The sequence below is a fragment of the Pituophis catenifer genome, unplaced genomic scaffold, assembly GCF_029215685.1.
Source record: "Pituophis catenifer annectens isolate HBS135680 unplaced genomic scaffold, rPitCat1.0.hap2 SCAF_10, whole genome shotgun sequence".
NCBI lineage: Eukaryota > Metazoa > Chordata > Lepidosauria > Squamata > Colubridae > Pituophis > Pituophis catenifer.
The window spans coordinates 30318828-30344280 of record NW_027256890.1 but is presented as its reverse complement, the minus strand read 5'-3'; the positions used below and the strand labels follow the sequence as shown (position 1 = coordinate 30344280).

The window sequence follows — 25453 nt, the reverse complement described above, 5'->3', positions numbered from 1 at the left end:
TGAGCAAGGGGCTGGACTAGAAGACCTCCAAGGTCTCTTCCAGCTCATTCATTCTATTCTATGTTACATCCACAACGTATACCACTCCTGGCTGTTTTGATTGAGAAATAATGGCTTGCAGATGAGACGGGTAGTTTCGCACGGAGTACATTTGGATCCACATTAGGGGTGAAATGTAAAATTTGTTACTACCGGTTCTGTGGGCGTGGCTTGGTGGGGGCTGTAATGTGACAGGGTGGACGTGGCCAACTTTTTTTTTTTTAACTTTTCAAAGCATTTTTTCTGCAAATGCAAAAAAATACTTTGAAAAGCCTCTGCCGATCAGGCAACACAGCTGGAATGGTCAGAGGCTTTTCAAAGCATTTTTTTAACCACGTCTTCCACTGAAGAGGTTGCAGAAAAAAATGCTTTGAAAAGTCTCTCTGACGATCAGTCAACTCAGCTGGGATGGTCAGAGAGACTTTTAAAGCATTTTTTTCTACAACTACTTCCCCCGAAAAAATGCTTTTAAAAGTAAAAAAAAAAAAAGCCTCTCATGATTATACGGCTCAGCTGGGCATGGTGTGGCGGGGGGGGGGGGCAGGGATTTTTGCTACTGGTTCTCCGAACCACCCGCCACCATCGCTACCGGATCGGGCAATCCAGTCCGAACTGGGAGCATTTCACCCCTAATCCACATGCAAAATATTCATCCACTTTACCAGCAACTTTTGCCATCCAGAAAAGAAACCAGAAAGCAAACTTTTCACCTACCTGTCAGGTCGCTAAATTTGGTGACTCCGTATTCTGCGGTGCCCTGATCCAGTTCCTGATAGAGACGGGCCTTCTCCAGGTTCTCGGCAAAAATGCGGAAGCGCCTTTGGGTCTCTGAAACAAAGCAGCCCGTGGAAACAGCCCCTAATTAGAATTAGGACTAGACCAGGGGTCTCCAACCGTGGCAACTTGAGGACTTGTGAACTTTAACTTTAACTTTAGCTTTGCTGGCTGTGGAATTCTGGGAGTTGAAGTCCACAAGTCTTCAAGTTGCCACAGTTGGAGACCCTTGGACTAGAGAGCCCATGACCCCCTGGAATCATCCTCGACTTACGACCAAAATGGGATCAGAATTTTGAGTTACTCAGTACTTAGTTAAGCACTCTGTGCCCAATTTTACTGTTTCTTTTTTTGCCATGGTTATCAAGAGAATCACTAAATGAATCGTTGCTAAACGAATCACATGGCCGCTAAGTGAATCCAGCTACCCCTATTGCCGCTGCTTGTTGGAAGTCAGCTAGCAAACTGGGATGCTCCGACCATTATAAATACCTGCTGCTTCACAAGCACCCAAATATTGTTTATATATTTGGAGCCTGATCTTTATTATCTTTACAAATAGCTCAAGGTGGCAAACTTATCCAACACACCTCCCTCCTCCTATTTTCCCCACACCAACAGCCCTGTGAGGTAGGCTGGGCTGAAAGGGAGGAACTGACCCAAAGTCACTCTGCTGGCTTTCATGCCTAAAGGCAGAACTAGAACTCATAGTCTCCTAGTGATTGGCTTTTGGGGCTAAGGCAGGACTTGAACTCATGCCCCCCTGCTTTCTAAGCTGGTGCCTTAACCACTAGACCAAACTGGCTCTCGGGGCTGATCGAGCCTCACTTCAAAAAACTTTTATCTATCTATCTATCTATCTATCTATCTATCTATCTATCTATCTATCTATCATCTTTCTTTCACTTCCTTTTCATTATCTATATTCTGTCTTTATTATCTCTTTTCCTTTCTTTCACTTCTAGCATCTATATTGTCTGTCTTTATCTTTCTTTCTATCCTCACTATTTTTCTCTTTCACTTTATCTATCACCTATCTATCTTCTTAGGGTCACGGTGGTTCAGTAGCTAAGACGCTGAGCTTGTGGATCGAAAGGTCGGCAGTTCGGCGGTTCGAATTCCTTGTGCCGCGTAACGGGGTGAGTTCCCGTTCCTTGTCCCAGCTTCTGCCAACCAAGCAGTTCGAAAGCACTGCTAGGTTGAAAAATAGGGACCACCTTTGGTGGGAAGGGAACAGCATTCCGTGTGCCTTTGGCGTTGTCTCATGCCAGTCACATGACCACGGAGACATCTTTGGACAGCACTGGCTGTTCGGCTTTGAAATGGAGATGAGCACCGCCCCCTAGAGTCAGGAACGACTAGCACATATGTGAGGGGACCCTTTACCGTCACATTATCTATCTTCTGTCTATCTTTTTCTTTCTATTTTTCTTCTTTCTTTCTTCTTCTCTTTCCTTTCTTTTTCCTTCCTTCCTTCCTTTTCACTTTCTTTATCATCTAGCTATATTCTGTCTCTCTGTCTCCATCCATCCATTTCTATCATCTCTCTGGTTTTTTATGCTGTCCATCTCACTGATTTAGAGATTTGGGCGTCTTACATGATGACTGGAGTTCTGTTTTGAAAGTGGGTCATGCACTGCACATGCCTGCCCTTGAAATTGTGCCATGGGGCCTGCCGCCCCCCAACTGCAAAGGGTAACCAGTCCCTCCCCAACGCCCCCTGTTCGGAAATCACCTCTTTCGTCCAGGTAGCTCTTCCTGTAGGTAGTCAGAAAGTCCTTGAAGAGGGAGACCAGGTGGGCGGAGGCGTTCTGTGGAAGGAAGAGACCCCCAGGATGAGAACCAGAGACATGGAGGACAACCACTACCGACCCCACCACGGGCCTGGCCACACCCCGGCTGCAGCAGGCCAGCCCTTGGCAGAAATTTAAGGGAACGGAGGCTCCAAAGAGGGAGAGCAAGCAGCCATTTTTTGGCCTGGGCTGGGGGCCACCCTCAGGTTTCCCACCCTGAGTAAAGGGTGGGGCTGTGATGTCACCAGAGAACAGGGGACTCTGGGACCCTCAAGAAGAGGTTGGCAGGCGGACTTCCAAGTCCTTGATTTGTTGTACGATGCCTTCCAATGGGAGAAACTGGCCTGAGCTGGGAAGGAGCCGTTGGGGTTTAATCGCTGAAAATTTGAAAATCTACCTCGCCCCAAAGCAGCAAAGATTATAGCCTTGACAATTTGGGGGGTGGGGGCACAAATGGGGTGTGGAGGAACTGAATTCCTCGCGAAGGAGGATCTGCTACACCAGACACCTCCCCCTCCCAGTCTCCTCTGCAAAAGGAAAAATTCAGCAGAAGAAAGGACAACATAGCCCATGCACCCCTTCCAGTTTCAGTGGACAGTCTCCTCCGTCTTTTTGGGAGCCAAAGGGAGAAAGAGAGCAGAGTCCCGTCCTCGGAGGAAGCCAGTCTGGCAAGCCATGCTGATGCAGGTGCTCCTCGACTTACGACCGTTTGTTTTACGACAGTTCAAAGTTACAACAGGAAAAAGTGACTTTTGACCCATCCTCAAAAGTTACGACTGTTGTACCACCCCGTGATTAACATGATCAAGATTTGGGTGCCAGGCAAATCTTATATTTACAACGGTTGCAGAATCTCACAATCACATGATCCCAATGTATGATCTTCCCAGCCAGATTCCGACCATCAAAATCAATGGGGGAAGCTGGATTCACTTAATGATCATGCAATTTATTTAATGAATGCATGATTCATTTAATCATCATCTTCTTTTAACGACCCCATAATCCTTTGCGTGGTGGTGTCTGGGTAACTGAATGGAGCTAGCAGAATGTTTACTGGCCGGATGCCCTTCCTGTTACCAATACGGAGTTTTTGTTCAGCAGATATATTCTCACTGTGCCCAGAAAGAGGCATGATTCATTTAATGCCCCTTTTAAAAAACAGTAATAAAATCAGGTCCGGTGGTCTCGTGATGCCTTGCTTAATGATGCCCTAAGGATGTCCCGGGTGCGGTCATAAGTCGAGGACTAGTGTATTCTCCAGGGGAAAAGCATCGCCCACCTGGAGAGATTCCATCTGCCTCAAAGGTGTCCCCGCTGTGCCCACAAAAGGGCCAGTCAGAGGAAACGTCTCCCATGGACCCAGCATGGACGCCTGGATTTCAGCCAATGGTTCTGCCGGGAAGAACGGAGGGGGAGGGGAGAAATATTACAAAAGGAAATTTTGGTTGTCATTCTCTTTTGCCCCAAACAGCCCCCCTCACCAAGGTCAAAGCGGGACCCTTCGGCCAAACAGCCGTTACACCCGGGGGGAGGGGGTTGTCCACCATTGATAACTTTGGGGACTTTAACTCCCAGAATTCCTCAGCCAGGCATGCGGGCTGGGGAATTCTGGGAGTTGAAGTCCACAGGTCTTAAAGTGGTCAAGCTTGGACACCACCACTCCAGCTTTAGGGCAAATCCTTCTGACCCCTATCAGAGGCCCAGTAAAGGGAGTCCTCAACATACAACCATTCGCTAAGTGACCGAGGTTGCAACAGCACTAAAAAAGTGACATGACCTCATGACGTAAGACTTATGCACTCAACATATGACCACAATGGAGTCCAAAATTTCTATTGCTGAGTGAGACAGTTGTTAGGTGAATTCTGCCCCATATTATGACCTTTTTTAAAAAAAAAATTGATTTATATGCCGCCCTTCTCCGGAGACTCAGGGCGGCTTACAATGCATTAAGCAATAGCCTTCATTCTTTTGTATATTTTTATACAAAGTCAGCTTATTGCCCCCACAAACTGGGTCCTCATTTCACCTACCTTAGAAAGGATGGAAGGCTGAGTCAACCTTGAGCCTTGGAGAGATTCAAACCAGCAGAAATTGCAGGCAGCTGTGTTAATAACAGGGTGCACTAAACCACTGTACTATCAAGGCTCTTTTGCCACACTTGTTAAGTGAACCACTGCAGTTTGTTAGCTTAATAACACGGTTAAGTGAAGTGAATCTGGCTTCCCCATTGACTTTGCTTCTCAGAAGGTCGCAAAAGGGAATCACGTGACCCTGGGACACTGCGACCGTCATAAATATGAACCGGTTACCAAGCGTGCAAATTTTGATCATGTGACCACAGGGATGCTGCAAGGGTCGTAAGTGTGAAAAATGGTCCTAAAGTCATTTTTTTCAGTGCCGTTGTAACTTCAAACCATCACTAAATGAATGGTTGTAAGTCAAGGACTACCTATCGAGCGAACCAAAATTACAGGAATTCACCATGCACTAAGCCCAAACTCACCACCCGTATTGTGGGTCAGCACAACGTGCAAGCCCGCCCGAGCCACAAGGGCTTGTTTAGCAAGCCATGGTTTAAAACCACCTGGCCTGATGCAGGATCCCAACTTCTCTCTCTTGCTCTGAATGCCTTCAGGCAATTTCCCACTTTCCCCTTTCTTTTCCCAGCCCTGATCTGTGAGGCAAAGCAGACGCTCGGGGAATCCGCTGAGGCTGGCAGAGATCTGGCGCCCGCTTGGTGCTGCAGGCAGCCTGAGAGCTGACTTACCGGTGGGATGGCAGTCTTGCTTAAGCAGATTCTTGTTGCTTGCCCAGGGCTGGCTCCAAACCTCGAAGTGGCAGGACTGGGTGGCGAGAAGAGCCATGAGTCAGAAATGCACAAGGGGCGGAATTGGAAATCGGATTTACTAACAATCCAAATCAGGGTTGCTCAACTTCATCACAGCCACCCAGAGAAGCCTTGGTGGGAACTCTCTCTCGTCTAACGTCCTGACTCTCTGGGTGTTGGGAGACTGTCAGCTAGCCTGGAAGGAGGAGCCAAGCGAGGCCCTAGCTCGGAATCCTTGCGCAGCATATGCTGGACCTTCTCCGAGATCCGTGAGTCTCACCTCACGGAAGATTATCAACTTCAACCTAGAAGTAAGGAGAAATGTCCTGACAGTGAGAACAATTGATCAATGGAATTTATGGGTGCTCCATCACTGGAGATTTTAAAGAAGAGATTGAACAGGGGGCTGGACTACAAGGTCCCTTCTGATTCTAGGATTCTATGCTCTATATCTAATGCCCTGTCCATAGAAGTGTGAAGGTTACAGAATACAGAATAACAGAGTCGGAAGGGACCTTGGAGGTCTACTAGTCCAGCCCCGTTCAAGCAGGAGACCCTATACCATCCTGGACAAATGGCTGTCCAGTCTCTTAAAAACCTCCTGCCATAATGGAGCACCCACAACTTCTGGTGGCAAGCTGTTCCACTGGTTAATTGCTCTCACTGTTAGGAAGTTTCTCCTTAATTCCAGGTTGCTTCTCTCCTTGGTTAGTTTCCATCCTTTGCTTGTCTTGCCTTGCCTTCAGGGGCTTTGGAGAATAGGTTGACCCCCCCCTCTCCTTTGGGGCAGCCCCTCAAGAGTGCTATCATGTCACCCCTGGTCCTTCTGCAAAAGCAATCAGGGCTGCCCTAACTTCTGACCAGCCCAAACCATTTTCAATGGAACGATGCAAAAACTTGGTGCTTTGAAAAATTAGTCAACACTATTATTTTTGACTGTTATGTCAAAATAGTTTTGACTATTAATGGTAAGTACTATTATGAAAACTGTTATTTATTTACTAAATTTATACAGTGCCTATCACGCTGATAAGGTGATTTATATAATCATAGCCATCCTCTTAATTGGAATCGAATGCTTTGGGAGGGTCCCTGCTTACCACGTGTTCTGGTTTTCCTAGAGGACGAGACCCCGAAGCATTGTTGCAGCCTGCAATCTCACCCCTCTTGCACAGACTCTGGAGCAGGACGACATCCAAGTAGTGTTTGACTCCATTCACCACCTGTTCTCAAGAAAAAACACCGGGAATTAAGAAATTAATGAGAAGTTTTCTGAGATCAAAAGCAATCAATCAATGAAACAGCTTCCCTCCAGAAGTTGTGGCTGCTCCATCACTGGAGGCTTTTAAGAAGAGACTGGACAGCCATTTGTCTGGAATGGTGTAGTGTCTCCTGCTTGAGCAGGGGGTTGGACTAGAAGACCTCCAAGATCCCTTCCAACATTCTATACCATTCCATTCCTATTCTTATTCTTATTTATTCTATCCAGAATTTATGAGTCCACTGGAGGCTTTTAAGAAGAGACTGGACAGCCACTTGTCTAGGACAGAATATGATGTGGTGGGGGGCTCGCACACGTGCCCACACCCATAATTCAATGCCCCCCACACCCTGCCCCCCGCATATGCGTGTGCTCCCCCCTACACTCCCTCCGCTTTTGGCACACGATGGCAAAAAGGTAGTCCTGCCCAGGCTTTCTTGGAGCCTGGGGTGGGTGAAAACCGTCTTCCCCCTCTCCCCCGGAGGCCAGAAATGCCCCGTTTCCTGACTTCTGGTGGGCCTGGAAGGCCCGAAAATTAGCTGGCCGGCATGTGCATGCATGCTGGAGCTAAGCCAGGGCAATGCTCGCATGCCCACAAATATGGTTCCGTGTGCCACCTGTGGCACGCGTGCCATAGGTTCGCCATCATGGGACTAGAAGATCTCCAAGGTCCTTTCCAACTTTTGTTATTCTGAGAAAGAACCAAAGCTTTGGAAAAAGGAGGCGAAGCAGGTTTGGTAAGAATTGAACAGGAGGGGCTGTTCTTGCCCAAGACTGTTTTGCTCCCCCTCCCCCTCCGGCCTCCTCCATCCCTTCTTCTGGGAGCTTTAAAGAGCTCACAGCTTTTGCAAAGACCAGCAGAAACCTGGGAGAAGCCAGAGAGAAAATGCTGCAATTTCATCTCCATTAAGATGTTGACATTCCCGTCCCCAGAACTGGATCTTTGGGATCCAGTTATAAAATGCAGTCACTGAATAGGTTATTTCTGTGCCTGCAAGGCTCTCATGCTAGATGCACAAGGCACCAGGCAACCGTAAAAGTTGGCTGGGTGACCTTGGGCCAGTCCCTCTCTGTCTCAGCCCAGCCCACCTCACAGGGTTGTTTTTGTTGTTTTATGGGGAAAATAGGAGGAGGAAGGAGTATTAGGTATGTTTGCAACCTCAAGCAGCTTTTAAAAACATAAAATAACAGAGTTGGAAGGGACCTTGGAGGTCTTCTAGTCCAACCCCCTGCTCAGGCAGGAAATATAATAAAGGTGGGATTTAAATGACACCAAATAAAATGAACTGAGCTAACATGAACTAGAAAAGGAACTAAAATAAAAGGAACTAAAATGAACTAAAATAACATAAAAGAATCATGTGTTAGCCCCCACATGAGTGGCGTCGTTAATCCTGGTTTAGGTCTGGAGCCTGGAGCTTTTGAGACCATGGTGGCCCAGTGGTTAGAATGCAGCATTGCAGGTTAAATCTGCCAACTGCCAGCAGTTCGATCCTGACCGGCTCAAGGTTGACTCAGCCTTCCGCCCTTCCAAGGTGGGTGAAATGAGGATCAGATTGTTGGGGGGAAATATGCTGACTCTGTAAACTGTTTAGAGAGGGCTGTGAAGCACTGTGAAGTGGTAGATAAGTAAGTTTTCTTGCTATTGCTCTCAACAAGATTTAGAGGCTATGTTGAACACTGCAACAATCCCAGATCCAGGTAGAATCTTGCAGAAAAAAACACCATGTTTGGTCTAATCCTCCAGTGCCAGTTGCTCATCCACAACTGCTCAAAGTCAAGGGGGAAAGCACTCTGTCCATGCTCAGAGGACCGCACACAAAGGCTATCATCTAAAGACACCCATTTTTAAAAAAAATTTAAGGCATGATTCCGGCTCTACTATCAAAGGTACGGGGGGGAATTCTGTCCCTGCTCAGAGACTGAGCATACATTCTCACCAGCTCAAAATTGACTCAGCCTTCTGTCCTTCTGAGGTCGGTAAAATTGTTGGAGGCAAGAGGCTGACTCTGTAAACTGCTCAGAGGGCTGTAAAAGCACTGTGAAGCGGTATATAAGTCTAAGTACTATTGGTATTCCTTCCTTCCTTTCTTCCTTCCCTTCCCTTCCTCCCTTTCCTTCCCTTCCCTTCCCTTCTCTGCCCTGGTGCACAATGTAGTATTGCAGGCTAATTCTGCCGACTGCCAGCAGTTCAATTCTCACTGGCTCAAGGTTGATTCAGCCTTCCATTCTTCTGAGGTGGGTAAAATGAGGACCCAGATTGTTGGGGGCAAGAGGCTGACTCTGTAAACCGCTTAGAGAGGGCTGTAAAAGCACCGTGAAGCAGTATATCTAAGGGCTATTGCTAAAATGAACTAAAATGAAACAGCACAAAATAATAAAATATAGTAAAATAAAATCCATAAAACAAAACAGAACAAAACAGAACCTCAGGAATCCTGCCCTAAAAAAAAAAGAAGAGAAAAAGGAGGTCAACCAGCTTAGGGACTCTTTGGCTGGCTGGTCAGCTGAGGCGCATGTGGCATTTAGTCAATGATTTAATCCTCTTACGTAACACATCCAAAGCCCATGAAAAGGCCATCCTCCAGGCTCAGCTCTGAACCCAAATCAACGTTAATTGGAGTCAACAGCTCCAGCAACATTATTCTGAATCCCGGGCTTCATTTCAGGCAATTGTGGGGGGGGGGGGGGGCAGGAAGCTCCTGGCACCCTCTTCCCTCTCTCTTTTCCAAGGAGCTTTCTCCGATCGCCAGATAAACGGGGGTCACAAGCCTCCTAATTCCAAGAGGCTGATCCAAGGATGATGGGCATTGGAATCCAAGTTCTATGGAGACCAGGGGTGTGCGAAGTTATACGGTATGGCTTCAGCATCAGGCTGTTAAGAAACGGCACTTTTTTTTTCAGATGCAAAAATTCTCTGTCCTGCATCACTAAGGGTGCAAATGATATTGGCTCTAATTCCTCAAGAGCAGGGGTGTCCACTCTGGGGAACTTGAAGACCTGAGGATTTCAACTCCCAGAGTTCCCCAGGCAGCCAAGCTTGGCTGGCTGGGGAACTCTGGGAGTTGAAGTCTGCAGCTCTTCAAGCTCCCCAGAGTGGACACCCCCGATTTAGAATGTATTCCGTTCCTTTCTGCTTTACAACAACGGATGGAGCAGCCGCTGAGTAACTTGTCGATCAGAAAGGTTTGAATCCCTAGTACAGGTCTCCTGCGTGAGCAGGGGGTTGGACTAGATGACCTCCAAGGTCCCTTCCAACTGTTACTGATTCAGAACTTCCGAGAGGATAAACAAGGGAGGTGAGGAGGAGGAGGGGACATCCTTGGTGGCGGGGAAAGAGGAGAACATTCATATTCTTCTGCCCATGCTTTGAATAGACTTTAGGCCGGATGGGGGTCCAGGCAGATCCTGGAGCAGGGGAAGGGCCTCGGTGCCTTGGAAGGGAAGGGAGCCTGGCCCTTTGGACCACAACTCCCACCAGCTCAAGCGCTGGCAAGGGCTCATGGAAAGTGTAGTCCGCAATGCCCAGAATGAGGGGTTCCCCCTGGTCTAGTTTGGAGAGCCATTTTCTAAGAGGGGGGAAAGACCCCCCCCCAGCCCGTCCAGTAGTCGCCCCCTCCCTCCCTATCCTGCAGAGAAGGCGCCCCCTCCCCTGCTTCCCCGGCTTGGGCTGCGCGCAACTCCAACCTGGCGCCCCCCGCAAGCGCTGTCCCGGCGGCTGACCTGCGTCCTGGCTCCGCGCAGCGCCCACAGTCCTCGGGGATGCCCTTGGGGGAAAGCCTCGGCCAGGGCGAAGCGGGCCGCCTCCCGCACCGAGTCCCCGCGCACGTCCACCGGCACAGCCCAGCCCGGAGCCGCCAGCGCGGCGGGCGCCGCCAGCAGCAGCAGCAGCAGCAGCAGCAGCCCGAGAAGCGCAGTCGCCGTCGCCGCCGCCATCCTCCAAAGCGCCTGAGCCGCCGGCGGCACCGACAGGCTGCAGCGCTTCCCCCGCCCCCCCGGCTGCCCACTCCCCACCCGGGAAAGGGGGCGGGGCCTCCTTTCCGCCCGCCCCCTGTTTTGTTGGGTCAGTGCTCGGCACGCAGCTCAGGCGCCCCCGGGCGCCCCGCTGCAGCTCCTCGCCGCTCGTAGCCTTTGCGAGCTCGGCTTCCCTGCGCGCAAAAGCGGCCGGCTCTGGGGAGGGATGCAACTCCCCCCCGTCTCGCCTCCAAACGACCTGGTCAATTGCAACCCTTATATAAGGTCTCCTGCTGGAGCAAGGTTGGGCTAGGAGAGGTCCAACCCCGATTCCAAACCCTGGTTTGATTTTGTGAAGCTGCCTGTCTTGCGTAAATGCGGCTGTTGGGATCCTTTGCACGTGCAAAGGCAGGAGGGACGGAAACCGGGCTAAGCCTCTTTGCGGTGGAATGCATGTAGTCCGGATTCCCGGGAGGGAGGGGCTGTGCATACTTAAACGTAGAATAATAGTTGGAAGGGACCCCGGAGGTCTTCTATCCGGCCCCCTGCTCCAGCAGGAGACCTTAGACCAGAGGTCTTCAAACTTTAAGACTTGTGGACTTCAAGTCCCAGAATTCTCCAGCCAGCATACCATAGCTGGCTGGAGAATTCTGGGAATTGAAGTCCACAAGTCTTAAAGCTGCCAATGCCTTAGACCATTTCAGACAAATGGTTGTCGAGTCTCTTCTCTCCAGTGATGGAGCCCCCACAACTTCTGGAGGGAAACCGTTCCACTGATTAATTCTACTCACTGTATGGAAATCTCTCCTTAGTTCTAGGTTGCTTCTCCTTGATCAGTTTCCATTCGTTGCTGCTTATTCAGCCTTCTGGTGCTTTGGAGAATAGCTGGACCCCCTTCCTCCTCTCTGTGGCAGCCCCTCAAATGTTGGGAGACTGCTCTCCTGTCTCCCCTGGTCCTTCTTTTCACAAGGCTACCTATACCCAATTCCTGCAACCATTCGTCATATATTTTAGCCTCCAGTCCCTTAATCCTCTTTGTTGCTCTTCTCTGCACTCTTTCTAGACTAGAGTCTCAGCATCTTTTTTACATCATGGCGACCAAAACTGGATGCAGAATTCCAAGTGTGGCCTTCCCAAGGCTTTATAGAGCGGTATTAACCCTTCACGTGATCTTGATTCTATCCCTCTGTTGATGCAGCCTAGAACTGTGTTGGCTTTTTTGGGCAGCTGCTGCACACGGCTGGCTCCTATTTAAATCTTTGTCCATTAGGACGCCAAGGTCCCTTCCACAGTTAAGCCAAGTTTTACCTAGTCTGTATCTACACAGTTGGCTTTTCTTGCCCAAGAATAAGACTTTCCTTTTATCTAAGCTGAATTTCATTTTGTTAGAAAGGGCCCAGTGTTCCAAGTCTGTCGAGATCCATCTGGACCTTGAGCTTGTCTTCTGGGGTGTTGGCTATACCTGCCAGCTTAGTGTCATCCGCAAATTTGATGAGTTCCTCTTCTTTTCTCTAAGTCATTTATGAAGATATTGAAGAGTCCTGGACCTAAGACAAAGCCTTGTGGCACCCCACTGCTTACTTCCCTCCATGTGGATGTCATTCCATCCTTGGCAATATTATCACTTGTGGACTTCAACTCCCAGCATTCCCCAACCAGCTATTCTGGGAGTTGAAGTCCACAGATCTTGCAAAGGTTGATCACCCCTATTGTATAGTGAGATTAAGAGAGCAACTCCCAAATTTTCTTTCAACTCAGCGACTGATGCAACCGGGAGTGGGGGGGGGGGCAGACTTGCCACACACCCCTACATGGGATCTACCCCCAACCCACACCTCTTCCAGTAACCCTCAGGCATGCTGCTGACAAGCAGACACCACCCCCCTGCAATAACTTTTCAAGCACCCCAGATTTTAAACACAGCTGATTTTTATTGATTTAAAAACATGGCAATGTTATTTGGGTTCCTGACGTTCAGCCACACTGCTGTCAAGTTACCCAGAGATCTGAGAAGAGACCAAGAACCTCTGCCCAATTTTCATAATACAAATCTCAATTTTTTTGGAACCAGGAGTTTTAAACTGCAAGCCCAGGAAAGGCGAGAATTCAGCAGGGAAGTGCTAAGGAAGAATTCAACAGACGAAGCTACAAAAGGGGAAAACTAGTCAGGGGTCAAGACCGGAACACGGTGCCCTTCTCAACTCCCTCTTTGGAGGGGCCGGGGTTGAGGGGGATTAAAAAGGCGCAATCGTTTTTGTCTAGTTTTCAGAGGGAGATCCCGAAAGGAGCCTGGGGCATGCTGCAAAGCCGAGAGGGAGTTTCTGCGGAAGAGGATCAGGGAATGGATCAACGGTCAGCTACCTACAGAAGCCCTCAGAGCCCCCACCCGGCTTTGACCCGCCACCTTCACAAGAAGGCGTCACACCACTCGCGCAGGCACCCGTGACAGTCTCTGGATTGTTTGGCGTTGGCTCCACACGTGTCCTTCAGCCATTCGCGGAAGAGGTCTTCGTCCTTCTTCAGCACTAAGAACTGGCCCAGCACTACGTATGCCTGGGTGCAAGGGAGGGGAAGGGAAAGGAAAGAAAGGGAAGGCAGTGAGCAAAAGGGATTGGTGTCAGAGCGCAAAACAGGGGTGTCAAACTCAAGGCCCTCGGGCTGGATCCGGCCTGTGGGGCCGCCCTAGAAACAGTGAAGGATCGGCCTGCGGAGCCTCTGCCGGTGAAAACGGAGTCCGGGAGGGCTGCATGTGGCCCTCCTGAGCTCTGTTTTCACTGGCCGAGGGCTGCAGATCCCTCAGCCACCACAAGTGCCCCCCACATGAGTGACATCGAGCTGGCCATGCCCCCCCCCGAAGTCAAACACAACCCTGATGCGGCCCTCAATGAAATCGAGTTTGACACCCCTGATGGAAAACAAAGCCACGGGGAGGCTAAAGAGTCGTTGGATAGCGAGATGGGCAGCGCAGGAATTTAGGTCAATAAATACAATGAATAAAGCAAATAAAGGTTCTGGTACCCCAGAACTGTGAAGATCTCCGCTTTTGATCGTGAGTTCTAATTCTGCTTTAGGTATGAAAGATGGCAAGCTGACTTTAGCTCCATCACCAGGAGGCGGCAAGTTCTTGTCCTGCCTTAGGCATGAAAGCCAGCTGGGTGATTGTGGGCTAATCACCAGGAGACGGTGAGTTCTAGTCCTGCTGTAGGCACCTTGGCCCCCACCCTGCTTTTTCCAAGGCTCTAAAAACGTGTTTCTACCGGTGGTCTCCTGGGGCCCCCAAATGGAGAGGAGCCAATCAAGTGACTGATTTGATTGTGTTGTTGCCACCTTGCGGGGTGGCTGGTTTTTTAAAAAACAGGTCTTTATTATGCAGAGTTTTTTTTATAAAGGTTTTCAGTCACCCAGAGTCAGCTATGTGTGGCTATATGAATTTATCAAATAAGTGAGTTTGCACTGGAAATGGAGGCACTACACTTTTACCCCGGGTCTCCTGGGGGCAGCCTGGGAACAGGATGGGCGAAGCATTGACCGACCTCTTGTCTCTGGCTTAGTTCTAGGTCTCTCCAGACTGGCTCTTCCAGTTGGGCCACGATCGGCTCTTCCCCTGGGACAGACCGTAGAAAAGCGAGGCTGCTTCCCCCAAAGTTACAGAGACCCCACTAACATTTCTCAAGGGCTCAGAATGATTTACCCAGGAAAAGAAAACGGCATCGGCCTCTCTGCAGCTACGATCCTGGTTTGGCTTTCAGATTTAGGGGCTCAAAGGATACCTTGTCAAATCCTTTGTCTTCCAGCCTCTTGCCAAGGACATCTCCAATCCCCGCTAACGTGCCAACCGGCTTCTCGCCCATCGGCTCAGCCACAAAGTCCCGGTGCTTCTGGCTGGTTGTCATGTCGGCTGCTGCCTTGCCCTGGCTGGGAAGCAAGAGATCGAGTGTCAGTCAGAAAAGAAAGACTCATGTTTAGCCCAGAACATACTTTATTAGAACCAAAGTGGTTACAGCAGAAGCAGGGTGGAACTGATTTAAATCAAGTTGATTTAAATCATGATTTAAATCACTAGTAAAAAGGCTTGATTTAAATCAACTCAATTTAAATTATAATTTTTAAAGAGCAACTGTCGTCTCTGTCCCACAGTGGCTCCTCCTCTGTCCCGCTATTGACTGACAGTCCCAATATTGCAGAATATACAGCCTCATACTACATAACTAAGCTCCATTTCACGCTGAATAAACTAAATTATGAATGTAACTTAAAAATCTATCTTTAGATAGATTTTTAGTCCGAAAGCATTTTATTAAAATAAATTTGATAAAAATAAAAAAAAATCCAATTTAAATAGAAAAAAATCTGATTTAAATTTTTTAAAAATCCGATTTTATTTTTTTTTAAAAAAAAAAATCATTGATTTTTATCCACCCTAAGCAGAAGCAAAGCTGGATCTGAGGTTTTCGCGTGCAAACATTACAGTTAATTTTCCCTTTCCCCCGGCCACAGTGACAGTCCAAAGAGGTTTTAACAAATTGTTTGGGTGACAGTCCCTCATTTTGAGGACTTGCTGATTCTGCATTCCTTCGGCACGTCCTTGGTAACATGGTTCCTTCTCACAGGACCAGCACAGCTTGGTTTGGATTCCTCGTGGTTCCCTCCCTGCCTCCTTCCCCCGTTACTAAAGTCAGGCTGTCAGTGTGCGAGGCGTAGCTCAGCCGAATGGCAGCTGTGACATCTGGTGCTGGCTCAGGAATAGTGGGATTTGAAAGTCTACAGGTTGGACTTAATTCCTATTTTATGCCTAATCTCAGAAACAAAGCTTTGCTGGATGCAATTGTGCCATTAGTAAAAGAGGGACAGGAGCAGTTCGGGACGGGCAAGGAGAATTTAGCTAATTTAATGTAGTGACTGTAAACAAATTCTAGTCTCCAGAGCCAGATGAATGTCAACCTGAAGGAGCTGGTTAGTAGAAGTGTCAGCCAATCTGCCAAGCATAACCTTTGAGAACTTGTGAGAGGATTAAAGGAGAGCAAATACAATATCTCTATTTTTAAAAACAGAAAGGAAGAGGACCAGGAAAAGTATGTCAGCTTGAAGTCTCTTTTAGGTCAGATCCTTTAGCAGATGATTAAACAGCATGTTGGTGATCCCAGGACAACCCAACTGTCTTATCTATACAGTTGCTACTTTGATTGAGGGTATGCCATGGACATAATATACCTGGACATCAGCAAAGCATCCAAAACACTGTCAGGTATGCCTCCTTTCAGTACTCAAGAAAGAAAACCCCCGACTCCATTTTCATAGAGAGAGGTACTTTTACTGAGTATGAACTGAATGCAACCAAGGAAAAGCAAGGTCTGAGGCAATAGGTGGAAAAATCACATATAGAAAACATTCTTAAAACTCTCCCCCCAAAGGTCCAGTCAGGATTATCCAATCCACATCCCTCCCAGGGTGTCATGTGGGGTGCAGCTTCCGATGGCCCCATCCTTCTGGTATGCCAGGATGGTTGACCTTGACTGGTTATCAGCATGCCTCCCAGCTGCAGAGAAAGCGCTGAGGAAAACTTTCTCCAATTCACTCCACCAGCTCACTTCCCCCCCCCCCAGACATCCAGACAGTCCCCCCCTCCCCCCGTTACAATGGCAGCCGTAGCAGGCAAGTAATATAAAAGCGGAGGCTGACACACACATAGATCCTAATTATCTCCACAATGGAGCCCCAGTTCAGCTCTGTCCTAAGCTCTGCGCTATTCACAACTTTACTAATAATCATCTGCTTGAGCGGGAAGGGAGCATGTTCCGACAGGTAAGAGCCCATCCCATATGCAACAGCTGCATTCCAATACCCATTCAGGCTGATTTGATTCACCTGAAATAGTTTCGCTCTATTCTGTCATTTATTTCACAATTTATTGATTAAACTTATTTGCCGCCCATCTCATTTCTAAGTGATTCTGGATGGCTTACACTGCAGGGGTCTCCAACCTTGGCAACTTTAAGCCTGGCTGGGGAATTCTGGGAGTTGAAGTCCACCAGGCTTAAAGTTGCCAAGTTTGGAGACCCCTGGCTTACAGCATTAAAAAACATTCAAACTGTAAGATAAATATTGCTAACAATTTTTAAAGGGACTTAGGAACCTCTTGATCAGGCTCTACTTATACAGGCAGTCCTTGACTTACAACAGTTCCTTTAGTGACAGTTCGAGGTTACAACGGGCCCTGAAAAAAGTAACTCATGACCATTTTTCGCACTGACCACCATTGCACCATCCCTGTGGTCACGTGATCAAAATTTGGATGCTTGGCATTATTAAGGTTGCAGGGTCCCAGAGTCACGTGATCCAATATTTTCCCCCTTTTGCAGCTTTCTGACAAGCAAAGCCAATGGAAGAAGCCAGATTTACTTATCTACCGTGTTACTAAGTTAACAGCTGCCGTGATTCATGTAACTGTGACAAGAAAGGTTGTAAAACGGGGCAAAACTCACTTAACGACTGTCACTTAGCAAAAGAAATTTTGGGTTCCAGTGCGGTTGTTAAGTCAAGGCCTGCCTGTTCACTTCAGGTTGGGGCACTGCGATCTTCCCAAGGACATTAACAAGCGGAAGCTTGTGCAGCCAAGGGCTACCACACCAAAGATGGCGAGAAGACGGAAAACCAGGTGGGCAGGATTAGCAGCAGAAGGAAAGGCCGATAGCAGCCGACAGGAAAGGGCACACCCAGGCCCCATGGGCTGAACCACAGGGGAGGAGATCTGGATCAGATGCTAGGAAAAATTCCTGCCAGCAAGAATTGCCAAGAACAGGCTGTCTGATGAAGGGTGCATCCCCCTACTCCAGGCCCTGGGGGGGCGCCCTGGAAACACTGAAGGACCGGCCCGCGGGGCCTCTGCCAGAAAAAAGGGAGCTCGGGAGGGCCATGTGCAGCCCTCCTGGGCTCTGTTTCGAGCTGTGACAGCCTGCAACCCTCTGCCGGAGAAAAGGGGGCTCAGGAGGCTGTGCGTGGCACTCCTGAGCTCCGTTTTCACTGGTTGAAGACTGCAGGAGGCCATCGCGGCCTAAAATGTAGCCCAAGCGGGCTGTGCACAGCCTCCCCAAGCTCCATTTTCACTGGCAGAGGGCTGCAGGAGGCCATTGTGGCAAAAATGACATCGAGCTGGCCACGCCCACCCTGGCCAGTCCACTTGCCCCCCCCCCGAGGTCAAACACATGCGGCCCTCAATGAAATCAAGTTTGACACCCCTGCCCTACTAGGAAGCTGGCTGCCATATAGCACAGGTAGTCCTTCACTTACAATAGTTCCTTTAGTGACCGTTCAAGCTTAACGACGGCACTAAAGAAAAAGTGATTTATGAACGCTTTTCGCACAACTGCTACAGCAACGCCAGGATCATGTGATCAAAATTAAAATGTTTGGCAACTGACTCATAGTTATGACGGCTGCAGTGTGTCTTGGGGTCATACCACCCCCTTTTCGGACAAAGTCAACGGGGAAGCTGGATTCACATAACTACCGTGTGACTCGCTTAACACCTGCAGTGATTCACTTAACAACTGAAAGGTCATACAACGGGACAAAACTCACTCAACTATCTTGCTTAGCAATGGAAATCTGGGGCTCAATTGTGGTCGTAAGTCGAGGACTACCTGTAATGAGAAATAGCAAGAGTTTAATGACTATCCCTGAGCATAAATCAAATTATTTTTCTCTCCAAATTCGGCAACTTTTAAGACCTTGTTGGCTGAGGAATTCTGGGCATTGAAGTCCACAAGTCTTAAAAGTTGCCTAGTTTGGAGACACACACACACACCCTCCCCCCCCCCCCGCTTTGGTAAGATCCTGCACTAAGCCAAGGGGGTTGCAGTAGGTGTCCCTTCCAATTTTATGATTTTTAGAAGCTGGAAAAACAAACTACTTTCAAACTTTAAACACTGGCAGCGATACGGTTACTAACTCTAGCATATTAGTAACAGAGGCTGCACCGTGTCTCTTGTCACTGACTTGAGTTTACACAGGCGAAATTTGTCTCCTCAACCGGTTTTACTGGTTTCCCTTTGAGGAAGGGAAAATTAGACAAGTTGATTCACAATCTGAAGGAAGAATGGGAACCTTTCCACAGACGGAAGCCAGATCGTGTGGGAAAACAGCAGAGCGATCCTGCTAAGGTGTGAGGCTACTACACGGCAATTTACAAGGGGTTGCATTTGGAAACTAAGTGGAAAATGCAACTGATGCTCTCTCTCTCCGCCAGACTCACGCAAGGAGCTTTGAAGTCCAGGTCAAGATGCTGACAGTGCCCTAGAAATCCTTCTGTTACTTAGCAGCTAAGTACAGTAGTCCTCGAATTATAACAGGGCATTAAGTGACCGCTCAAAGTTACAATGGCACTAAAAAAAGTGACTTACGACCGTTTCTTACTTCACCACTATTGCAGCATTCCCTCGGTCACGTGATCCAAATTCAAGTGCTTGGCAGCTGACTCATCTTTAGGACGGTTGCAATGTCACAGAGTCCCGTGATCCCCTTTGGCAATCTTCTCACAAGCTAAGTTGACGGGAAAGGTGGAATCACTTAGCAACCGTGTGACTAACTTAACACTTGCAGTGATTCACTTAACAACCGTGGCAAGAACAGTCGTATAAAAATGGGCAAAATTCACTTCAGTCTCATTTTGGGCTCAATTCTCATTGTAAACTGAAGATTTACCTGCAGCTGCAGGACCAGCCATCCTATGCAGAATCAACCCATCCATTGTGCATACAGGCAGTCCTCAACTTACGGCCCCAATTGAGCCCAAAATGTCCATTGCTGGCAAGACGGCTGTTAAGTGAGCTCTGCATCATTTTAGGCCCTTTCTTGCCACAGTTGTTAAGCGAATCACCGTAGTTCAAAGTTCGTAACGTGGCTGTTAATTAATTTGGCTTCCCCGTCGACTTTGTTGGCAGGAGGTCACAAAGGGAATCAATCACAGGACCCAAGGACAGAGCTGGGTTTCACAGAATTTTACTACCGGTTCGCTGTGTGCTGAAAATGTGAGGTCGCGCTTTGCTCGCGCGGGTGGCTTGCACACATGAGTGCAGCTTAGAAAACGTGGCTAAATAGGACAGCATAGCGCCTGGGCGGGGTGGGCCCACCACTACCGGTTCACCTGAACCGGTCTAAAGCGGCTGAATATCACCACGGCCCCAGGACTCTGCCACCGTCATAAATGCGAGCTGGTTGCCAAGGGCCTGGGTTTTGATCAGCTGATCATGGGGATTGCAAGTGTGAAAAACGGTCATAGCCACTTCAGTGCACGATGCAACAATTCACCTGGGCTTGGCAAAATACGGGTGCTATAAAAAAAAGGATCAAAATAAAATTAATGCCAACTTCTGAAAATCTGGTCTCCAAACACTTTCATTTTACGAAGCTCTAACCCTGTATCAGAAAGAGCAGCAGCCTTGTGGGGATTCCTGCATGGCTGCTCTCATTTCCCGGGAGAAGAGGATTATTTCCAAGGGGGTGTGTGTGTGTGTGTGTGTTTATACACTTAATGCAACTAAACAAAGCAATGTTGTGGTCAGGAGAGATAGCAAAGTAATACAACAGCACCATCTGCTGGATCAGGGATGGGAATCTCTGGAGATTCTCGCCCATCATCCAGGTCGTGGGTGTCCCAAAAGGGCTTTTTCAGGAGGCAACTGGACTTTCTTCTTTTTTCCGCTTCCCATCCAAGAAGCTTCTTCACCTCTGACTGGATGGTGGGGAATGGAAGGACCCTTTACGACCTGTGGACTTCAACTCCCAGAGCTCCTGAGCCAGCAGGAACTTTGGGAGTTGAAGGCCATGGGTCGTAAAGGGGGCAGAGTTGCCCACCCACATAGGTGCTAGATCCCTCAAGTGCAATGACCTGGGAATGGTACTTGGATTTTCTAACATCTGGCCAGACTCAATGCAGCCGAAGCGAAGACTAAGTTGCCTACAATAATACTAAGAGCAGCTGCCAGAAATATGCAAGGAGAACAACGGGTAGGTAAGGTAAGTGGAATTTCTTCCTACCCTGTGCATTTGCCAGTCTCCTTCTCACTTCTTCCAGCCAAGCATAATGAAGTTTAAAGCTCATGTAAGGAAGAAGCACCTAGAAACTGTTTCAAGATATCCTATTACATCTCCCTACATCCGTTACTATGGGAAACTCTGGTGTGGAGTTACTATAAGGCTAGTCCGGCTACTTTGCAAATCTCATTGGGCAATTTCTGTTTAAGGGCAAGAGCGATCAACAGGTTACAGTAGTCCTCGACTTATGACCACAACTGGCCCAGAAAAGGGGACCGACAACCAAGATTCAAAGTTCTAATGGTCGGGCACCCTCCCTGGTCATGTGAACTCAGGAACCTGGTGGCATTTAAAGTGGTTTGCAGTCAGGTGACTGTGTTCTACAATAGTGTTGCTGAACACAGGCACTTACAGGTGATCCTGTTAACAGCACTGAAAAAAGTGACTTATGACCGTTTTCACGGTCGTTGCAGCATCCCCGTGGTCACGTGATCAAAATTTGGACGCTTGGCAAGTGGCATGGATTTATGAGGGTTGCAGGGTCCCCAGGATCACATGACCCCCTTTGTGATCTTCTGACAAGGCAAAATCAATGGGGAAGCCAGATCGTCAGACCAGCCAGCACTTCAACCTCTAAACAGAAACGACCCTTGGCTCCATTTGTTGAGAAAGGTACAGCTTGATTAGAAGTCAAAGGTGTTGCAGTGGTGCATAGCCAGACCTGAGAATCGTGCACCAGAATCCCTAAGCTCAATTTTTCCCACCCTTAGCTACCTCCCATCAGTTGCCCCCCCCCTCCCCCGACCAATCAGGTTCAAGCAAGATGCTTCAAGCGGAGGTTGGTATGTAGCTGCATTCTTCTCCCAGCCAGGTGGCCTTGAAACAGCATCTTTGGGGTGGGGGAGGGATACAGCAGTTACTTTTGCTTTCCCCAAGCAGGTGTTACTTTCACTTTCCCCCCCAAGCATCCACCCTTCCTTCCACCCTCCCCACAGCTGATGGCAGACTGTCACTGCACAAGTGAGTGAGGTGGCAGCTGACAGTCATTTAATTGTGTTACTTAACAACTGCAGTGATTCACTGAACAACCACGGCAAGAAAGGTTGTACAATAGGCAAAATTCAATTAATAGCTGTCTCACTTAGCAACAGGAATTTGGGGCTCAATTGTGATCGCAAGTCAAGGACTTCCTGTGTTTCTGGTTTTCGGCAAAACAGCATCCCTTAGCTTTAACAGCCACAGAGATTTGCTTAAAACCACTGCAAAACAAGGTCATAAGACCTGATGGATTGCTTGTTATGACATGCAACTGTAATAGGAAGGCTCCATTATGGTTGTATGTCGAGGACTGCCAGTTTACTGCACAACTTTGGTGGGAAGGACAGAAAACCCACGCCATGGGACAATCCTTAATCCGGCCATGGGGCTGGTGGGCAAGGCTGAAAAAAGAAGCCCACAGAAAGGCATTCTAGTTGCCCACCCCTGCTCTGTGCTACTGTGGCTGAATGTTTTTCTCCCCATAGATAAACACGATCATGAATGTTTTTTATTAACTGTAAAAGTGAAGCTTTGACTCGCGCAGATGCCTTCAGGGCCAAACCAGTTAACGGGGCTGCAACAAATTAAGAAATGGGTCAGATGCCTCTGGCCATCCCTCCTGAGCTGGCTTTGTTTCCTCTTGGTTTTATTCATCTTACAAGTATTTTTTTCATTTCATTTTATTTACTGAACTCCTGTCCCACCCATCTGGCTCACTAGGTGACTCTGGATGGCTTATAAGATATGAAACAAATGAAAAGTAATTAAGACATTAAAGCATTCATTACTAAATAGATTAGAATAATGTTCAGCATTAAGCTTACATTTACTTTCCTTGTTCTCGCCCTTCAAAGAATGAAGGGGGACACAAGTGACTTATGACAATCACCACAGCGATGGCCATTTACATAACCCTTGTGGAAAGTCTCCTGAAAGTCAAGTTTACATATCAGGCTACATCCACACTCTCTACCTGGGGCAGTCCTTGGAGGCAACCAGAAGCTTCAAAGGGCCCCTTAGTCTAATGGTCGGAGTGCAGGTGCTTTTGCCACCTGGTTCAAGGCTCTCCTATGGCCTCCCAGGGTACCCTCAGGCACCGCCCTGGTCCTTGCGGGGTCCGTGGCTTTCCTCCAAACTCTCCCCACCACCGTATTAGCTCCCCTGGGCCATCGATAGAGCTCCATCCGGGACTTTCTTCACCCTGCGTAACTTTAGGCAGCTTCTCTTGCAAGGATTCTTCCCTTTTACCTTTTGCAAGGAGGTTCCACAAACCCAGCCACCTTAAAGAGTCTACCCACTCATGCACGCACACACACACACACACACACACACACACACACACACACACCATGCACACAGTTTTATATAGATACACATACAGTGGGGCAAAAAAGTATTTAGTCAGCCACCAATTGTGCAAGTTCTCCCACTTAAAAAGATGAGAGAGGCCTGTAATTGTCATCATACATAGACCTCAACTATGGGAGACAAAATGAGAAAACAAATCCAGACAATCACATTGTCTGATTTGGAAAGAATTTATTTGCAAATTATGGTGGAAAATAAGTATTTGGTCAATATCAAAAGTTCATCTCCATACTTTGTTATATATCCTTTGTTGGCAATGACAGAGGTCAAACTTTTTCTGTAAGCAACTCAGCATTCTCTCTCCTCCAAACACGACGAGTTGTGTTTCTACCAAACAGTTCTACTTCTGACCATATGACATTCTCCCAATCCTCTTTGGATCATCCAAATGCTCTCTAGCAAACTTCAGACAGGCCCGGACATGTACTGGCTTAAGCAGGGGGACACGTCTGGCACTGCAGGATCTGAGTCCCTGGCGGCGTAGTGTGTTACTGATGGTAGCCTTTGTTACGTTGATCCCAGCTCTCTGCAGGTCATTCACTAGGTCTCCGCATGTGGTTCTGGGATTTTTGCTCACCGTTCTTGTGATCATTTTGACCCCACAGGGTGAGATCTTGTATGGAGCCCCAGATCGAGAGAGATTATCAGTGGTCTTGTATGTCTTCCATTTTCTAATTATTGCTTCCACAGTTGATTTCTTCACACCAAGCTGCTTGCCTATTGCAGATTGAGTCTTCCCAGCCTGGTGCAGGTCTACAATTTTGTTTCTGGTGTCCTTCGACAGCTCTTTGGTCTTCACCATAGTGGAGTTTGGAGTGTGACTGTTTGAGGTTGTGGACAGGTGTCTTTTATACTGATAACAAGTTCAAACAGGTGCCATTAATACAGGTAATGAGTGGAGGACAGAGGAGCCTCTTAAAGAAGAAGTTACAGGTCTGTGAGAGCCAGAAATCTTGCTTGTTTGTAGGTGACCAAATACTTATTTCCACCATAATTTGCAAATAAATTCTTTCCAAATCAGACAATGTGATTGTCTGGATTTGTTTTCTCATTTTGTCTCTCATAGTTTAGGTCTACCTATGATGACAATTACAGGCCTCTCTCATGTTTTTAAGTGGGCGAACTTGCACAATTGGTGGCTGACTGAATACTTTTTTGCCCCACTGTATATCCATATCCACATAATTATAATCACCCACATAATTATATATATCATTATCATTATACACATAATTATATTAATTATATATATACATCATATATGCAATTATTATGCACCCCCACATACACATATTATACACCCACACACATATACAAAGTTAGATATTGTGTGTGTATACGTATATATTATACATATGCACACACACATTACTAATTATATATGTACACACACATATCACATATGTCTTTTTATCATTGTATTGAGGTATTCTCATATTTTCTTTGTCATTGTTTATTTTATTGCTCTTATTATTTTACTTCTGCTTAGTTTCCACTTTTGATTTCTTCCTTTCGGTGTGGTGAGCCCCGCGGCAAGAAAGGCGACAAATAAGTTTAAATCATTAAATTAAATATAAACACAAACCCAGACATATGTATAAGCATATATATAAGATTTTAAATATTATACATACACACACACACACATACATATACATAGGCCTATATTTCTAAATATATTTCTTGCATATATGCTTATACATCATCATCGCACAGAATTGCATAGTATAATTTTATAATACACTATAAAAATTACTTATTATCGGGGCCTGCGGGACGATTCCCCATAGAAGACCCCATCGACGTGATTCTTTCCCCCCCTCCTCGTTTAGTGACGAGCTCGGCCTCCCGCGCCCGCGCTCTCCCTCCCCCACACTTCCCTCTTGACCTCTGACCCCGCGAAGGCGCCCCCTGCCCCAGCGGCCGCGACAGCCCCATCGTCCCCCCCCCCCCCGGACTCTCACCTACTCGCGCTCCAACCGTCACTCCCGCGCAATCCGCGAGTCTGCTTCCGGGTCGCGGGGGGCGGCGGCTTTAAGCGCGCTAAAGCACCGAGGAGAAAGGGCGCTCTGGACTTCCGACGGCCTCGCTTTCTCTACGGCTCTGGGGGCGTTCTAGGCGCCCGGTGGAGTCTCTATGGCCTTTGGAGCCTGTTCCGTTTCTGCCCCAGGTCTGGTTGGAGGAGAAGATTAAACGATCTAATGCAATTAAAATGATTGACTAATTGGAAAGATGGGTAGACAGTGAAAAATACTTTGTTTTTACCAATATTCCCCATCAAGGCCGCTTTAAGATGGGTGGACTTCAACTCCCAGAACGCCCCAGCCATCTTAAAGTAGAGGAGGATGGGAAACGCTGCCT

The 25453-nt window shown here is 47.8% G+C and overlaps 2 protein-coding genes across 11 annotated transcripts in view; both read right to left on the bottom strand.

Moving 5' to 3' along the window:
- The window catches only part of CTSF (cathepsin F), a 30441-nt gene extending 19788 nt beyond the window's left edge, over positions 1–10653 (bottom strand). The window contains exons 1-6 of one of the 2 annotated variants that reach the window (XM_070950968.1): positions 10424–10653; positions 6540–6662; positions 5380–5455; positions 3889–4001; positions 2549–2624; positions 754–867 (exon numbers count right to left, since the gene is read on the bottom strand). In XM_070950968.1, coding sequence (XP_070807069.1) covers positions 754–867; positions 2549–2624; positions 3889–4001; positions 5380–5455; positions 6540–6662; positions 10424–10636 — 715 coding nt within the window. In that variant the 5' untranslated portion in view covers positions 10637–10653. Of the gene's footprint in view, positions 1–753; positions 868–2548; positions 2625–3888; positions 4006–5379; positions 5456–6539; positions 6663–10423 lie in introns of both variants that reach the window. The other variant, XM_070950967.1, reaches the window with a different exon arrangement.
- Positions 10654–12565: 1912 nt separating this feature from the next.
- BANF1 (barrier to autointegration nuclear assembly factor 1) lies at positions 12566–25139 on the bottom strand. Of its 9 annotated transcripts, none has more exons than XM_070950700.1 (5): positions 25057–25096; positions 19054–19192; positions 18233–18294; positions 14425–14569; positions 12566–13207 (listed from the first exon to the last, which is right to left on the bottom strand). In XM_070950700.1, exons 4-5 carry the CDS (start codon positions 14545–14547, stop codon positions 13061–13063), a joined length of 270 nt encoding a protein of 89 aa, XP_070806801.1. In that variant the 5' UTR covers positions 14548–14569; positions 18233–18294; positions 19054–19192; positions 25057–25096; the 3' UTR covers positions 12566–13060. The 9 variants fall into 9 exon arrangements, with proteins under 9 accessions (XP_070806801.1, XP_070806804.1, XP_070806803.1 ...); XM_070950703.1 differs by having other exon boundaries at positions 18238–18294; XM_070950702.1 differs by having other exon boundaries at positions 19067–19192.
- Between the last annotated feature and the right edge of the window lie 314 nt (positions 25140–25453).

Coding starts and splice junctions, on each gene's coding strand:
- BANF1 (XM_070950704.1), bottom strand. CDS start 14,547: ATGACAACCAGCCAGAAGCACCGGGACTTTGTGGCTGAGCCGATGGGC. Junction 13,208..14,424: donor AAGACAAAGGATTTGACAAG/GTATCCTTTGAG, acceptor CCTTGCACCCAG/GCATACGTAGTGCTGGGCCA.